The 17,837-nt window shown below is 35.1% G+C and overlaps 1 protein-coding gene across 3 annotated transcripts in view; it reads right to left on the bottom strand.

Moving 5' to 3' along the window:
- The window catches only part of Cdh7 (cadherin 7), a 184,266-nt gene that overhangs the window by 33,732 nt on the left and 132,697 nt on the right, over positions 1-17,837 (bottom strand). For all 3 annotated transcript variants that reach the window (XM_048443885.3, XM_048443887.3, XM_048443884.3), the window contains exons 8-9: positions 1,271-1,407; positions 208-329 (exon numbers count right to left, since the gene is read on the bottom strand). In XM_048443885.3, coding sequence (XP_048299842.2) covers positions 208-329; positions 1,271-1,407 — 259 coding nt within the window. The remainder of the gene's footprint in view (positions 1-207; positions 330-1,270; positions 1,408-17,837) is intronic.

Here is a 17,837-nt window from a genome sequence, read left to right as displayed (position 1 = left end):
TAAACACACAACCAGGTTAATTTTTACAATATTTTCTTTCCTCATGATAACTGAGGAATTTTCAAAACCAAATTGAAAGAGAATTTGAAAGTTCTTTTAATATTAGTTCATGATAGACATCAAAGTACTGGGGTACTTCAAAGATAGGACTCCTGAATGCTTTTAAAGAAACTCCAAGCAAAAAGGAAGTTAATTTGAATCTCTCACCTGCCCAGGCTGAGCATTTTCACAGACAGTGGTTTCATAATCCATGGCAAACTCAGGGGCATTGTCATTAATGTCCAGTATAGTGATGGCTACATAGCCTCTCCCAACCTGAGTTGGATTCTCTGGTCAATAAAAAAAATATTTTCTAATCAATTCTGATGAAATACTCATCACACTCTTGTTATTTCATTCAAGAAACATGAAAACAAGCAAAAAACTGAAAATTTTCCTTTTCAAAAGTATAATCTCAAATGAAATGTCTATTTGTAATACTATATAATCTAAATAAAACCACATATAATCTGACCCTTATAGACTCATTAACTTATATCTGTATACATTTAAACATACATTTTATGTGGTTTTATATAATGCAAAATTATGATGTATCCATATTTATGTATTTCATATAAATATATGGATATATACATAAACATGTTTATATAAAACACATAAAATGTATGTTTTAAAATACATATATTTGTATGCATATATTAGTGTATGTGTGTCAAGTTCCGGATAAGAAAATTGTTGAATGAGGAATAGTTAACCATGAAATTCAACTCAATGATGCCATAGTTCATATTTATGTTAATATTAGCAACTTACATACACATGCATTTTCTCTGACTACACATTTTAGTAATGTAGATACTTTTTTTCTAAATTACTTCATTCATATAATAAAATTAGTTATTAGAACATTTATATCAATGTGTATTGGGTAGATATGAACTAACTTCACATCATGATAAAAGCAGTAATATCAAGGATATAAACATAAAACAAGCTTCTGAGAGCAATTCACACCTATGAGCTTTTATGTTTCTATGTTTTGAATTACATATGTAAAAATCATCATAAGAAATCAGTAAATCTATATTATTTTACAGCTTACTGATTTTGGAAATTCTGGAGTTTGTTTAACTGAATCAAGCAACAGCGTAAACTCACTTCATCTCCTAATGTCATTTTATTGAATTTATTAAGATCTACATTTTTCTCTGATCTACCCCCTGCCTATCCCCTCCCCTTTCATGTCATTTTAAACCTTTCAACTTACGGTTCTCCATTGCAAGTACTGTAATGTTATGAACAGCATTTGTCTCTCGATCCAATAATTTTGCAGTAGTGATAACTCCACTGTTGGCATCAATATTGAAATATCTCTCCAAGTCTGTGTTTCTGTCAATTGAATATCTAGTTGAAAATTTAAAGAAAATGTTTCACATTCATGTTTGGTTAGAATATTCTTATTTTTCATTGATTTCTTAAATGATAAATAGATCCTGCTAGCTAATACCAATATGCTATGCTAAAAGCTCCTACTATGTAGCAGCATTCCCACAGCTTGTGTTGTAATTTATTTCCTTATGTCAAATGTTTTGAAATGAGCACCATAGAATGCATTGCTTCAGTATGGCTTGAACATTCCATTGCATCTATCATACTTTCTTACTATAATTTACAATTTATACTAAACCCAAACATATATATATATATATATATATATATATATATATATATATATATATATGTGTGTGTGTGTGTGTGTGTGTGTGTGTGTGTGTCACTGAAATATCCTTTTGATATTATGAACCTATAGCCTTTTTGTTTGACAGTATCAATATTAACATTTGCTTTTTACTTTTTAACTGGAATCATCGTTCAGAAGCCTTAGCTGGCTTTCCAAAGACATAAGACGAAGTTGAACACCTAAAATTGAATGTTATTTTAAGCTGTAAATTACAACCTCAGAATATGAAGAACTGTATCAAGGTAAATATTATACATTTTTAGCAATATCTACAATATAATCATTGTTGAAAAATTATCCCATGTTTATATGCCAATGCTATATTAATATTACATAAATAAATCACCATCCTACAATAAATTACCATTTTTAAATTCCTCTGTAGTCTTCGTAGTTGAGGTTGACAGTGGTTCTTACTTTAAAATAGGTAATTCAGTACAAACACACAAAGCAAACAACAAATAAAATCTTAATAAGTGCATCACTTCAGGAAGGACCAGGGATGATTAACTTAACTACATACATGACAAACCTTCAAAGATATTGGCTTCTAATTTTATTTACCAACTTGAATTATATAAACTGTCTGTTTCAATTTTGTAATTAATTCTTATAAATATTCCTTAACTCTTCAGTTCTCATATGTAGCACTAGTGAAAACTCTATTTAATCGTGTTCTTCTGTCCTCTATCTTCCAACCCTGTAATTTTCATTCACAATGAACACAATATATTAATGCTGTCAGTGTATTTCAAAATTTGTTATCCTTTATTATCTCAGTACTTTCTCACCAATAATGTATCATAGCCATTCACACTCATGAACAAAGTCTACTTTGTAGACCTCTATTGTATTTTATATTTCTGAATTAGGAATTTGGGAGGACATTCATGGTGCTTTTTCACCTCTTAACTTGCCATTGGATTGTAGAACAAAATCAGCGGAAGGTAGAATCACTTGATTTGAAATGTTTTGAGATCTATTTCCGAAGTGACTTTTTCCCAAAGGCTTATTATTGTATGAGTGGCATAGCTAACGTATTGGTGCTTTACATGATTTCTCTTCATTCGTGTTCTCTTGGGAGGAGCGGCCAGTTTCCAGTGCAACTTTAAATAAGTCCTGGCAGCTGTAATTGTTAAAGAAAAGACTCCAGTTTTTAAGTATATATATTGTTATTAAAAGGCAGAGTTGATAATACTGTAGAAGGGGTTCAAATCAACTACAACGGTAGTGTTTTCAATCAGATTCAGTTGTGAAGTCTGAAATGGAAAAGACACTAGGAGATAAAGGACACTGGAACAACCACTGAGTCCTCAGCTGTGGAAACGGGGTATTGGAATCACAGAGTACATGTATCACAGGGGGTGAAACTACAAGTTAGATCTGCTTAAAACTATTATAACTCCATGAATGCCATCAGTCCCAGATACAAGAAATGGAACTTTTTGGAATTAGTGTTGATGTTTCTGAGATTTTCAGGAGACGTATAATTGTAGGAGAGAATATTTACCGTGAATGTGGATAACACAGTACTGTAGGTTTTATTCAGACTAAAATGAGAAAGACATTGGAATACCAACAATCTTCCCTGACTCCTGACTTTTAAAAAATATTTTTCAAATATTTAATATACACCATGTTATTGAGCAGAAAAAATAATGGTAAACTACCAAAATTTGGAAGATACTAAGGATAATGGTCATTATTAAAAGTATCTACTCTTTGCTTTCTAAACTTCCACATTTTTTCACCCTAAATTTACAGCTTCATTCTGTGTGAAAGTTTTGCTGCATTTTTCAGAACAGAATAATGTGTGTATATGTATTATATTCTTCATGTATAAACATATAGACATATTGAAATACACAAGTATGTAGAGATATACTATAAATAATATACACTTTTATGAATAGCTTATCCACCAGCAACAGGATAATCGATATCAATTATGTTAAGATGATTGTAACAAAAATTATACAAGCAAGTAAAGCCAATATTATAAACTTTTCTTATTCATTTTTTTATTCCTAAAGCTTAATCAAAAGATAACGACAGCACATTTTTAAAATTTTACTTTCTTATCAGTCTGTGATGTTTTTGATTGTACATGTGTATAAATGTATGGGTGAGAGAAATTGACACAGGGTGCCTTATTCAATCACTTTTCACTTTATTTTTTGAGACAGACCTCTAGCCTAACATGGGACTCATGAGTTCCTCTCATCTAGCTAAACAGTTGTTCAGGGATCCATAGTCTCTTTTTGCAAGCACTAGGATTAAAGGTGAGCATTTGTGACCACTCAACTTTTTCTGTTTTCATGTGGATTCATTAGAATCTGAATTGAAGTCTTTCAGCTTTCATTGCAAGCACTTTATTCACTGATATATTTCTCCAATCCTATAAAGATCCTTTGGATAAAATAGATTTATAAATATTTTGAAAAATTACATTCAACATTGTGATGGATTTCATAAGGACATTTTCATTCAAATATATCATGAATTTTAGCTTCCAAATTAATAAGGACAGAGATGGACAGAGAGTGCACTTTAATATTCAATTAATTACTTATTGGGTTAAGGTTAATGACTAAATATTTGCCTTCGTACTTAATAAATCAATGATTCCAGAGTTAGATTTAAGGGTCTTTATGTTGATGGTTAATTTATTGTGGTGCTTTCATCAGTACTCATTTCAAGAACTGAAAAAAATTTGAGGATCTTGAAATACGTTAACAGGAAAACACACTTACAATCATTCAAAATGTAATTCTTCAATTATAAACTCCACTGATTCAAATTAACGTGTATGTATCTGAACACTTGTAATCTTTCCATTCATCTGTACTGTTGATATTTATGTGTACAAGTTTTTGGATAATGTATATAACTGTTTATAACCACATTTGTTCATGTTATTAAACCATGCATTAATTAATTATTTTATCACATTCAACTGACACTCCTTTTCTGGAAACCACAAATAAAGAAGTAATAGCACAAATTATAAATGCAGAAATATAACAAGTTTAATTGGTAGTATTAAACAGAGAATGTTAAGCTGCAGAGAAAGAAATATGCATTATTTCAATAAGAGTAGAAAGACTGGAAATGCATATTAGTAGACAGAAATATTATCCAGGGATGTTTGTTCTCATTATGTTCCTTGATGACAGGCTTGGAACAACCAAATATTAAAACATTAAGTGTTACCCATTATCTTCTCATTAGATAGAAGTTGTTATGAACATGTCAACAAATTGAAGGTGAAATATAAATAAAATCACCAATTAATTTGTAAACAAAAGTTGAAATATAACCCTAATGTAAAAGAATCAAAGAAAATGAGATTTTTTTTAATTTTTCTTTTTCTTCTTGTTTAGAAGTGGAAGTGTTATTTTTATCCACCTTAGAATATAGAAAAGCAGACTGAACCAAAAGAAAAGCCGGAGTCTCAGATAAGCTTAGAGGGGCCTTGTGTCTGCAACTGTGTAGTTAACTATTATCAACCTGGCACAAGCTAGAGTCATCTGTGAATTGGTAATGTCAATGGTGGAACTGTCTTCAACATGCCAGCCTTTGGACACGACTGTGGGGCATTTTATTAAGTGTAACATAAGGGCCCGTCATAGGAGGTATCATCCCTAAGCTGGTTCCGTCTGGTTCTGTGCTATTTTAAAAAAGTCGATGAGCAAGAAAGAAGAATCACTATAGGAAATAAGCAGTGTTCTTTGTCTGCTTTAGTTTTGCCTATGAGTTCTCACCCTGAATTCCTGTTCTAGCTTTCTTCAATGATGGATTTATAATTCAAATAAACACATTCCTTTCCAAAAATGAATTTGTCAAATACTTTATCATAGCAACAGAGAATCAACCTTAGTATCTCAGCACTGCTTGGTAAACTTAAAAAAAGAATGGGAAGTGAGAGGAGAGTTACTTTATTGGTCAGGTGCAACCTTTCAGTGTAATTTTTTGATGTTGCTAATATGAGGACTAAAAATGACTGTTCTAGTTTCCCCTAAATAGTAGCCTGAATACTAGGCTCCCATCAGTATATGCTGGAGTGGCTGGCTTCAGAGATCACTCACATGCTAATAAAAGGCCTGGTTACACTGTTTCCAGTGGTTATGCTTGATGACTGGTTTTAGGAATGACATATGTGTTATATTAGCAATGACAATTAATCTACCTTGTCCTTTTAGAGATATGCACCTATAAATATATCTGAATATCTATTATCAAACTCATTTCAGAGACTTTGTAGAGGGTTGTATAAAGCGTCTATTATTCATGGATAATATATTCCAAAAAGGATCCATCGGCCATTCTACTGCAAAAAAAGAAAAACAATGCCAAAACCAAAACTATTCTTTGTATGTTACTATTCTTATTTTCAGATTGCATTGAATATTAAAACATAGGCTACCATTTCTCCTGAGTGCTCAACAATACCTAATATTAGGTGTAGGGAAGACTTCTATTTGGGTATCGAAATCCTGTTTACCTAAATTATTCTTAATTTCACTTTGCTTTCATTAGAAAATCATGTGTCCACAAAATGTACAATTGCTAACTTTCTTTGGAATTATTTAGATGTTGGAGTGTTTTATGAGGCTACTAGTTCATTTCCTAAATTCCCAGCAGCTCAGAACCAAAATAACCAAACAAAAACTATATTAATTAAATCACTGCTTGTCCCATCATCTCTAGATTCTTATTGACTAACTCCTACATTTTAATTTCATCCATTTCTATTAATGAGTTTATCGCCACAGGGTCACACAAGGTTCAGGCAAGGTCCTGGCTCATCTCTTTCCAGCGGCAGCTACATGGCATCTATCTCTTTCTCTCAGCATTCAGTTTAGTTTTCCCCACCTAGCTGTATTCTACCCTATCACAGTCCAAGGAGGATTCTTTATTGATTAACCAACAAAAGCAACACATATACAAATGGACTTCCTACATCATGGCAGTTCATAACACTTGGATATAATAATGCAAATAATATAGAATTGAATAAGGACCACACTAATCTGGGGTCCCAGAACATTCCAATTCTGTTGACAAAGTCATATTTATCTAGAATATAATCTAGATATCTATAATCATATAATCTAGAAATAATAATTTTCTTGCAATGATTTACAAAGAATCTACTTCAAAATAAACTACTGATTTCTCTCTATATAGAAGACACTGTATTTGAGTACTCATTCTCCTTGTCTGATACCAGCAACTCAATTTTTCCTTTGGAGATTTAAACTTTCTCAATCTTACATAATTTAACAATGCAAACAATGTACCCCAAACATTCTGATTTGGTGACAGCCCATATATCAAGAAATGATAAAATGTTGTTCAAAATATGTGAATCTAAAGCAGATTCATCCTCTTTGTTGCATCCCAGAGAATGCTCTTCATTGTTTCTCATTTTTTAAACAAGGAAATTTACTCTTTTATTTCTCCCACAGGCTAGAATTTCATAATTTCACTTTCTGTGAGGTTTAATAATATTTTCCATAAGATTTTTTTCCCAACTAACCATGCCTTCTTTGTTTGGTTACAATTAAAGCATGTTAGCAAAATAATAGAAGGTAAATCAGTTTGAGTTCTGACAACTTTCAAATTCATGCATAATTCCACCTACACACACACAGACACAGACACACATACACACAAAGATTAGAGATTTTTGTGCTCTCCTACTAATCTGATGCTTTAATTGGCATTTTAAACATGAGAGTCACTAACTAAGGACAAATAAGGCAACATGTAATTTTCAATAAATTAATTTTATAGCCTTAAATAAAGCTAAGTTAGAAGGCCTTGGCAAAGAATTATAATTATAGGATGAGATTTTCTAAAATATATAACAAAAAATAGCTTCAATAAATTAGATTTTTCCTGCTTAATACACTTTTTTCATTTTTAATATTTATTAAAATTATTGATCAAATGAACTTGTCTGTGGTTATTTTCTTCATTATCATCATAGAAAACAAGAAACTGTCCTGTGAATATATTCAGGCAAAGACATTCTGAAAACTAGGAAAAAATTTAATCTTATCTCTATACCACAGTATTCACCTATTATGGATTGATATTTTATTTATCTAAGGAGAAATGAGAAAAACAGAGTCAGTTTTTCCAGTAAATAGGATAAGTTCCTACTCATATTAAAAACAAAACAAAAGCAAACATCGTGCAGTCTAAAGCACATAAAGCACTGGTGATGGCAGAACTCATGATTCAATTACAAGAAAAGGCTCATATGATACTCCTACTGTTATAATTAGAATAGGAGTTAAAAATCACGGTGCATTCCTCCCTTCCTTCCCTTCCTGGGGTCATAAAATTCCCCAGATCAGCCTGCTTGGGTGCTGGGACTAGGTGGTAAGTGCAACCTGTGTTTCAATAGCCTGCCTGCAGAAAGGTAGGCCTTTTGTCAGCTCAGGGAGATTCCTGGCCAGCAAGGGGCACTGATCCTATAGCAGAAGATCCATTAGAGAGGTGAGTTTGCGCCTGACCCGCTGCAGAAGCCAGGCAAGGAGGAGCTCAGACATTCCCTGACCCCCTTGACTTCCAGGTCATTCTGCAGTGCCTGACCCACCCTGCTAAGCCCTCTCGCATCCTATCCCATCCCAGCTATTACCCAGGATCCTCTTCCCTTATTCGTCCCTTCCTCCCCTTCCTCAGGCCATAAAATCCCCCAGCTCAGCCTGCTTGGGCGCTGGGACTGGGTGGTAAGTGCAACCTGGCAGGAGGGAATTGCTAAGTTTCAATAGCCTGCCTGCAGAAAGGTAAGCCTTTTGCCAGTGAGGTCCCTGGCCAACAAGGGAACCTGACCCTGTACCAGAAGATCCATTAGAGAGCATTTGAAGGAAGAGATGGGCAGGCTCCAAGGCAAGAATTCCTCCAACAATCTGAAAAACAACATGGAAACACCAGATCCCAGCAACTCTGTAACAGAAGGACTCGAACACCCTAATCCAGAAGTGGAAAAAAGTGCCATTATGATAGCGATAATTATATAATATATAAGGGATAGATATAGTAAGGGATAGAGTATATAATATAATAAGGGATAGAGCCCCATAAACAGTATATGAATAACTCCCTTAAAGAAATGGATGAGAAGTATAACAAAAGTTTGAAGAAATGAGTAAATCCATAAATGATACCCTAGGAAACTAAGAAAAAACAATCAAACAGGTAATGGAAACAGTTCAAGAATTGAAAACTGAAATGGAGGCAATGAAGAAAACACAAACCAAGGGACAGCCAGATATGGAAAATCTAGTAAAGTGAACAGAGACTACAGAATCAAGCATAACCAATAGAATACAAGAGATAGAACGAATGTCAGATTATGAAGACACCATAGAGAAAATAAATGCTCTGATCAAAGAAAATAGCAAATCCATTTCTCATCAAAATCAAATTCTCATCACAAAACATACAAGAAATCTGGGACAAAAAAACCCATAAGAATAATAGGAGTAGAAGGAGAAGAATTGCGGATCAAAGGCCCAGAAAACATATTCAACAAAATTATAGAAGAAAACTTTCCCAACCTAAAGAACGCTATTCCTATGAAGGTTCAAGAAGCATACAGAAAACCAAATAGACTGGATCAAAAAAAAAAAAAACCCTCACCATATAATAATCAAAACACAAAACATACAGATTAAAGAAAGAATATTAAGAGCTGCAAAGGAAAAAGTTCAAGTAACTTTTAAAGGTAAACCTATCAGACTTACACCGGACTTCTCTATGGAAACCATGAAAGTTAGAAGGTCCTGGATAGAGGTACTACAGAAACTAAGAGACCATGGATGCAAGCCCAGACTACTATATCCAACCAAGCTATTATTCACTATCAATGGAGAAAACAAAATATTCCAGGATAAAAACAAATTTAAACAATACATAGCCACAAATCCAGCCTTACAAAAAGTAATAGAAAGAAAATTACAAACCAAGGAATCTAACATTGCCAACACTGCCTACAATAACTTAGACATCTAGCGACCCTTCACAGGCACAACTCAAAGAAGAGAAACACACAAACTCTACTACACACATACAAAAAAAATAAAAAAATAAAAAAATAACTGGAGTCAACAACCACTGGTCATTAATATCAATTAATATTTATGGACTCAACTCACCAATAAAAAGGCACAGACTAAGAGAATGGATACGAAAACAGGATCCAACATTTTGCTGTTTACAAGAAACACACCTCAACCACAAAGACAGACATCTATTCAGAGTAAATGGTTGGGAAAAGGTTTCTCAAGCAAATGTACCTCAGAAACAAATGGTTGTGGCCATTCTAATTTCCATCAAAACTGACTTCAAACTAAAATCAATCAGAAGAGATGGAAACGGATAGTTTATACTCATAACAGGAACAATTCATCAGGAGGAGATCTCAATCCTGAATATCTATGCCCCTAATATAAAAGCACCCACTTATGTAAACGAAAAACTTCTAGAACTCAAGGCTGCCATCAAACCACAGACACTAATAGTAGGAGACTTCAACACACTTCTCTCACCAAAGGACAGGTCAATCAGACAGACATTGCACTATAATCAGGAACAAGACAAGGCTGTACACTCTCTATATAACTCTTCAATGTAGTGCATGAAGTTCTAGCAATAGCAATAAGACAACATAAGGGTATCAAGGGGATTTGAATTGGAAAGGAAGAAGTTAAACTCTCGGTTTTTTGCAGATGGTATGTTAGTGTACATAAGTGACCCCAAAAATTCTACCAAAGAACTCCTAAAGCTGATAGACACCTTTAGTAATGTGGTAGGGCACAATATAAACTCCAAAAAATCAGTTGCCCTCCTATATACAAAGGATAAATGAGCAGAGAGGGAAATCAGAGAAACTTCACTTTTCACGATAGCCACAAATAGCATAAAATATCTTGAGGTAAATCTAAACAAGGAAGTAAAAGACCTATTTAACAAGAACTTTAAGTCTTTGAAGAAAGAAATTGAGGAGGATACCAAAAAATGGAAAGATCTCCCATGTTCTTGGATTGGGATGATCAACACAGTAAAAATGGCAATTCTACCAAAAGCTATTCTACCAAAATCTATCTATAGATTCAATGCAATCCCCATCAAAATCCCATCAAAATTCTTCACAGACCTTGAGAGAACAATAATCAACTTTACATGCAAAAGCAAAAAAAAAAAAAAAAACCCAGGATAGCCAAAACAATCTTATTCAATAAAGGAACTTCTGGAGGCATTATCATTCCTCGCGACGAATAGGCCTATTTGAATTGTTCACCTGGTCTTGATTTAAATTTGGCAAATGGTACTTATTTAAAAACAAGTCCATTTCTTTCACATTTTCCAACTTTGTGGCATACAAGCTTTTGTAGTAAGACATAATGAATTTCCTCAGTGACTGTTGTTATGTCCCTCTTTTCATTTCTGATCTTATTAATTTGCATGTTCTCTCTCTTTCTTTTGATTAGTTTGGATAAAGGTTTGTCAATCTTGTTGATTTTTTCAAAGAACCAGCTCTATGTTTCATTGATTCTTTGCATTGTTTTCTCTATTTCTATTTTGTTGATTTCAGCCCTCAGTTTGATTATTTCCAGTCTTCTAGACCTCCTGGGTGAGATTGCTTCTTTTTTATCAAGAGCTTTCAGCTCTGCTGTTAAGTCTCTAATGTGAGCTTTCTTCATTTTTTTTAATGTGGGCACTTAGAGCTATGAAATTTCCTCTTAGCACTGCATTCATAGTGTCCCATAGGTTTGGGTATGCTGTGTCTTTATTTTCGTTGAATTCAAGGAAGACTTTAATTTCTTTCTTTATTTCTTCCCTGACCCAGGGATGGCTCAGTAGTTGACAGTTCAGCTTCCATGAGTTTGTAGGTTTTCTGGGGGTAGAATTATTGTTAAATTCTAACTTTATTCCACGGTGATCTGATAAGACACAGGAGGTTATTAATATTTTTTTGTATCTGTGGAAGTTTGTTTTGTTACCGAGTATGTGGTCAATTTGTGAGAAGGTTCCATGAGATGCTGAGAAGAAGATATATTCTTTCCTATTTGGGTGGAATATTTTATAGATGTCTGTTAAGTCCATTTGATTCATTACCTCCATTAATTCTCTTATTTCTCTGTAAGGTTTCTGTCTGATTGACCTGTCCATTGGTGAGAGAGGTGTGTTGAAGTCTCCTACTATTAGTGTGTGTGGTTTAATGTGTGCCTTGAGTTCTAGTAATGTTTCTATTACATATGTGGGTTCTTTTATATTAGGGGCATAGATATTCAGGATTGAGACTTCATCTTGATGAACTGTTCCTGTTATGAGTATTAAATGCCTGTCTCCATCTCTTCTGATTGATTTTAGTTTGAAGTCAGTTTTGTTAGAAATTAGTATGGCCATACTCACTTGTTTCTTATTTACATTTGATTGAAAAACATTTTTCCAACCCTTTACTCTGAGTCGATGTCTATCTTTGTGGTTGAGGTGTGTTTCTTGTAAAGAGCAGAATGTTGGATCCTGTTTTCTCATCCAATCTCTTAGCCTGTGCCTTTTTATAGGTGAATTGAGTACATTGATATTAAGTGATATTAATGACCAGTGGCTGTTCACTCCGGTTATTTTTTCTTCTTCTTATTTTTGTTTTTGGTGTTAGAGTTTGTCTGTTTTCCTTCTTTGAGTTGTGCTCATGAAGGGTTGCTAGATGACTGAGTTATTGTGGGCATTGTTGGATTCCTTGGGTCGTGGATTTCCTTCTAATACTTTCTGTAAGGCTGGATTTGTGGCTACAGAATAGTTTATTTTCTCCATTGATAATTAACAAAAGCTTGGCTGGGTATAGTAGTCTGGGATTGCATCCATGGTCTCTTATTTCTGCAGTACATCTATCCAGGACCTTCTGGCTTTCATGGATTCCATAGAGAAGTTAGGTGTGAGTCTGATAGGTTTACCTTTATAAGTTACTTGACCTTTTTCCTTTGTAGTTCTTTTTTTAAAAGAATTTTTAAAAAATATTTATTTATTTGTTTATTATGTATACAGTATTCTGTCTGCAGGCTAGAAGAGGACACCAGGCTTCATGACAGATGGTTGTGAGCCACCATGTGGTTGCTGGGAATTGAACTCGGGACCTTTGGAAGAGCATGCAATGCTCTTAACCGCTGAGCCATCTCTCCAGCCCCTTCCTTTGCAGTTCTTAATATTCTTTCTTTATTCTGTATGTTTTATGTTTTTTGATTATTATATGGCAAGAGGATATTTTTTGTTTTTTTTATTTTTAATTAATTTATTTAGTTTTTTGATCCAGTCTATTTGGTGTTCTGTATGCCTCTTGAACCTTATAGGCATATCTTTCTTTAGGTTGGGAAGGTTTTCTTCTATAATTTTGTTGAATATATTTTCTGGGCCTTTGAGCTCTAATTCTTCTCCTTCTTCCACCCCTTAGGTTTAGTCTTTTCATTATGTCCCAGATTCTCTTCACATTGTGAAGAGAATTTGTTAGGTTTGTTGTTTTCTTTGATCAGTGTGTTTATTTTCTCTATGGTATCTTCAGCATCTGACATTCTTTCTTCTATCTCTTGCATTCTGTTGGTTATGCTTGTCTCTGTCGTCTCTGTTCGTTTACCTAGATTTTCCATATTCAGCTGGCCCTCGGTTTGTGTTTTCTTCATTGCCTCCATTTCGGTTTTCAAGTCTTGAACTGCTTCCATTATCTGTTTGATTATTTTTTTTCTTGGTTTCCTAGGGTATCTTTTACGGATTTATTCATTTCTTCAAACTTTTTGTTATTCTTCTCATCCATTTCTTTAAGGGAGTTTTTTTACCTCCTGTTTAAGGGACTCTATTGCTTTCATGATGTCAGTTTTTTCTACCTCTTCTGGATTAGGGTGTTCAAGTCTTCCTGTTGTATGTTTGATGGGTTCTGGTGTTGTCATGTTGTTTTTCAAATTGTTGGAAGAATTCTTGCATTGGCGCCTGCCCATCTCTTCCTTCTTCCAAATGGTCTCTGATGGATCTTCTGGTACTGGATCAGTACCACTAGCTGGCCAGGAACCTTGCAGACAAAAGGGCGGCTGGCAGAGTGCAGGCTCAGTGAAACAAAGGAACTCCCTTGCACTCCCCACTTTTTCTCTAGATTCTCAGCTCCAAAGCAGACTAAGTTGGGGAATCCTATGACCCCACAGAAGGGAAGGGATGCCTACAAGCGAGCTGGGATGGGATAGCAAGAGAGAGGCAGTAGCCGACAGAGAAGCCCCTGCTGAATACCCAGATAGTTTAGGTTGCAAGGTGTCTGTACTTCGTTTCTGGGGCATCTGCCAGCTGGTCTAGAACATACTCACGTCTCCAATGGGTCTTCTGGTACAGGGTGAGGCCCACTTGCTGGCCAGGAACCTTGCAGACAAAAGGGCGGCTCACAGAGTGCAGGCTCAGTGAAACTAAGGAACTCCTGTGCACTTGCACTCCCACCTGTTTCATACACTTTTAAGATTATCTCTGATTATAAGCACACTAATCTAACAAATTGCTTTGTTTCTCATGTTCTGAATATATAGCTAGTTTCATTTTTAGTACCAATTGTAATAAAATGAATAACAGCTTAAAATAAAACATAACTACTAATTTCTTCACAGACCAGTTTCTTATTCTTTTTAGATTAACCATCTGCACTGTTAACAGTACTACCTGTACAGCACTAGTTCACTTTGTGTAATATAAAAATGGAAAAAAATCATAAATTATGTAGAATAGTGCACACAGATATAGATATATCCACGCTTACAAGCAACTGTATAAACACACTCAATAGCTGTGGCTAGGCTATCCCCCAACATCCCTTCCCAGCCCCCAAACCCTCCTATTCACCTGTAAGATCTGAAAAACCCTGAAACACAGTTTGCTCCAATACTGAGGGGACCTAAGAGGTTAGTCAACAACCACGGGGAAGGACAGCTGGGTGCCCCACTCTCTAGGTCATCCCCAGACAAATACTAGGGGCCTTTCCCTTACTCCCTCAGCTTTTCTGATTTTCTAGCTAGCAAGCAGGGAGTTTTCTTGTGTCTAGGCTATGCCCAAACTCACCCCAACTCAAAACTTACCTATTTGCCTGCAAGTTCAATTGAACCCTGAAACACAGCTTGCTATAGTACTGAGAATAACTAAGAAGACAGGCCAAGAAAAACTCTCAAATACTCAGATAGCCACATCAAGGATTGGACGAAGATGCCAAGACACTGCCGGCCTATTTTAAAGGAAGAGATAGGTAGGTGCCAATGCAAGAATTCCTTCAACAACCTAAAAGGCAACATAACACCAGAACCCAGTGGACACACAACAGGAAGACTTAAACATTCCAACATAGAAGAAGTAGAAGAAAATGACTTTAAACATAAATTTATGAAAATTATGGACAACTATAAAACAGAAGTGAAAACCTCCCTTAAAGAATTGGAAGAGAAGACAAAACAGTTGAAAGAAATTAATAGATCCCTCAAAGAAACCAAAGAAAACTAAGAAAAAAACAATCAAATAGGTGAAGGACTTGTAGACTGAAATAGAGGTAGTAAAGAAAACACAAACTGAGGGAATTCTGGATATGAAAAATATCCAAATAACAAACAGAAACTACAGAGACAAATATAATCAATAGAATATAAGAGACAGAAGAAAAAATCTCAGGTGCTAAAAATACTATAGAGGAAAAAAGGCTCATTGGTCAAAGAAAACATTAAATCCAACAAATTTTTAACACAAAACATTCAGGAAATCAGGGACACCATGAAAAGACCAACCATAAGAATAATAGGGGTGGAAGAAAGAGAAGAACTTGAGGCCAATGGCACAGAAAATACATTCATCAAAATGATAAAATAAAACTTTCTCAGCCTAGAGAAGTATATCCCTATGAGGAGGGGGTGCCTGAACCGGCCTTGGCCCGTGACCATACTGATGAATATTTTGCTTATCATCATAGATCCTTCATCTGGCGTTGGATGGCGATACAGATGGAGGCCCACGTTGGAGCACCGAACTGAGCCCCCCAAGATCCAAATGAGGAGCAGAAGGAGGAAGAAAATGACGAAGGACTGCGAGGGATACTATCACCCACTGATACAAGGGGTCGGATCTAATGAGAGTTTACCAAGGCCAGATGGACCGTGACTGAACGAGCATGTGATCCAACCAGATTCTCTGAATGTGGCCGGATTTTCTGAATGTGGCTGGCCTGCAGTCTTTCTGAGAAGCCATTGACAATGACACTGGGACTGGTTTCCTCTGCATATACTAGATTTTTGGGATCCAGTCTGTTTGGATGCTCACCTTCCTGGACCTGGAGGGAGGGGGGAGGAACTTGGACTTCCCACAGGGCAGGAGATCCTGACTGCCCTTGGGGACAAAGAGGGAGGAGGAGAGGGAGGGGGGGGAGTGGGAGGGCGTTGGGAGGAGGGGCGTAAATGGAAACTTTTTATAATTTAATAAAATTACTTTCAAAAAAAAAATAAAAAAATAAAAAAATAATAAAAAGAAGCTTACAGAACACCAAAGAGACTGGATCAAAAAAATAAAATCCCCTCTCCACATAATAATCAAAACAAAAAACATACAGAATCAAGAGCTTCAAAGAAAAAAGGTCAAGCAACTTATCAAGGTAAGCCCATCAGAATTACACCTGACTTCTCAATGGAAACTATGAAAGTGAGAGGTCCTGGATAGATGTGCTGCAGACAATAAAAAATCATTTGGATCGAGCCCAGATTACTATACCCAGCAAAGCTTTCATTCACTACCGATGGAAAAAACCAAGATATTCCATGACGAAAACAGAGTTAAAAAATATTTATCTATAAACCCTCTTAACAGGAAGTACTAGGAGGAAAATCTCAACCCAAGGATGCTAACTACACCCACAATAACAGAGACATCTGATAACCTGCTACCAGCATAACCCCAAAAAGGGAAACACACAAATACTACTATTGAAAAATAACCAGAGTTAACAACCACTGGTCATTAAAATCACTTAACATCAATGCACTCAGTTCACCTATAAAAAGACACAGGCTAAGAGAATGAATATGAAAATAGGATCCAGCCTTCTGCTGTTTACAAGGAACACACCTCAACCTCAAAGACAGACACTACCTCAGAGTAAAGGGTTGGGAAAAGATTTTTCAGTCAAATGGACATAAGAAATAAGCAAGTGTGGCTATACTAATATCTCACAAAATTTATTTCAACTAAAATCAATCAGAAGAGTTGGAGAAGGATATTTTATACTCATAACAGGAACAGTTCATCAAGATGAAGTCTCAATTGAATACCTATGCCCCTAATACAAGAGCGCCCACATATGTAAAAAAACATAACTAGAACTTAAATGCACATCACACCACACACACTAATAGTAGGGAATTTCAACACTCCTCTCTTGCCAATGGACAGGTCAACCAGACAGAAACTTAACAGAGAAATATGAGAATTAACAGATGTAATGAATCAAATGGACTTAACAGACATAAATAGAACATTCCACCCAAACACAAAAGGATATACCTTCTTCTCAGCACCTCATGGAACCTTCTCTAAAATTGATCACATACTCAGTAACAAAGCAAACATCCACAGATACAAAAATATTAGAGTGATCCCCTGTTCTTATCAGATCACCGTGGAGTAAAGTTAGATTTTAACAACAATACTACTCCCAGAATGCATAAAAATTCATGGAAAACTGAACAGTCAACTACTGTTCCCAGGGTCAAGGAAGAAATATAAAAAATTAATATTTTCCTTGAATTCAACAAAAATAAAGGTACAGCACATTCAAAACTAAGGGACACTATGAAAGCAATGCTAAGAGGAAAGTTCTTAGCACTAAGTGCCGACATAAAGAAAATGGAGAAAGCTTGCATTAGCAACTTTACAGCACACTTAAAAGCTAAGGGGGAAAAAGGATGCAGACTCACCCAGAAAGAGTAGAAGACTGGAAATAAATCAAATTGAGGGCTAAAATCAACAAAATAGAAACAAAGAGAACAATACAAAGAATGAATGAAAGAAAGAGGTGGTTCTT

This window comes from Myodes glareolus, chromosome 5 (genome assembly GCF_982192425.1).
Source record: "Myodes glareolus chromosome 5, mMyoGla1.1, whole genome shotgun sequence".
Taxonomy (NCBI): Eukaryota; Metazoa; Chordata; class Mammalia; order Rodentia; family Cricetidae; genus Myodes; species Myodes glareolus.
This window is presented reverse-complemented; position numbering and strand designations above follow the sequence as displayed.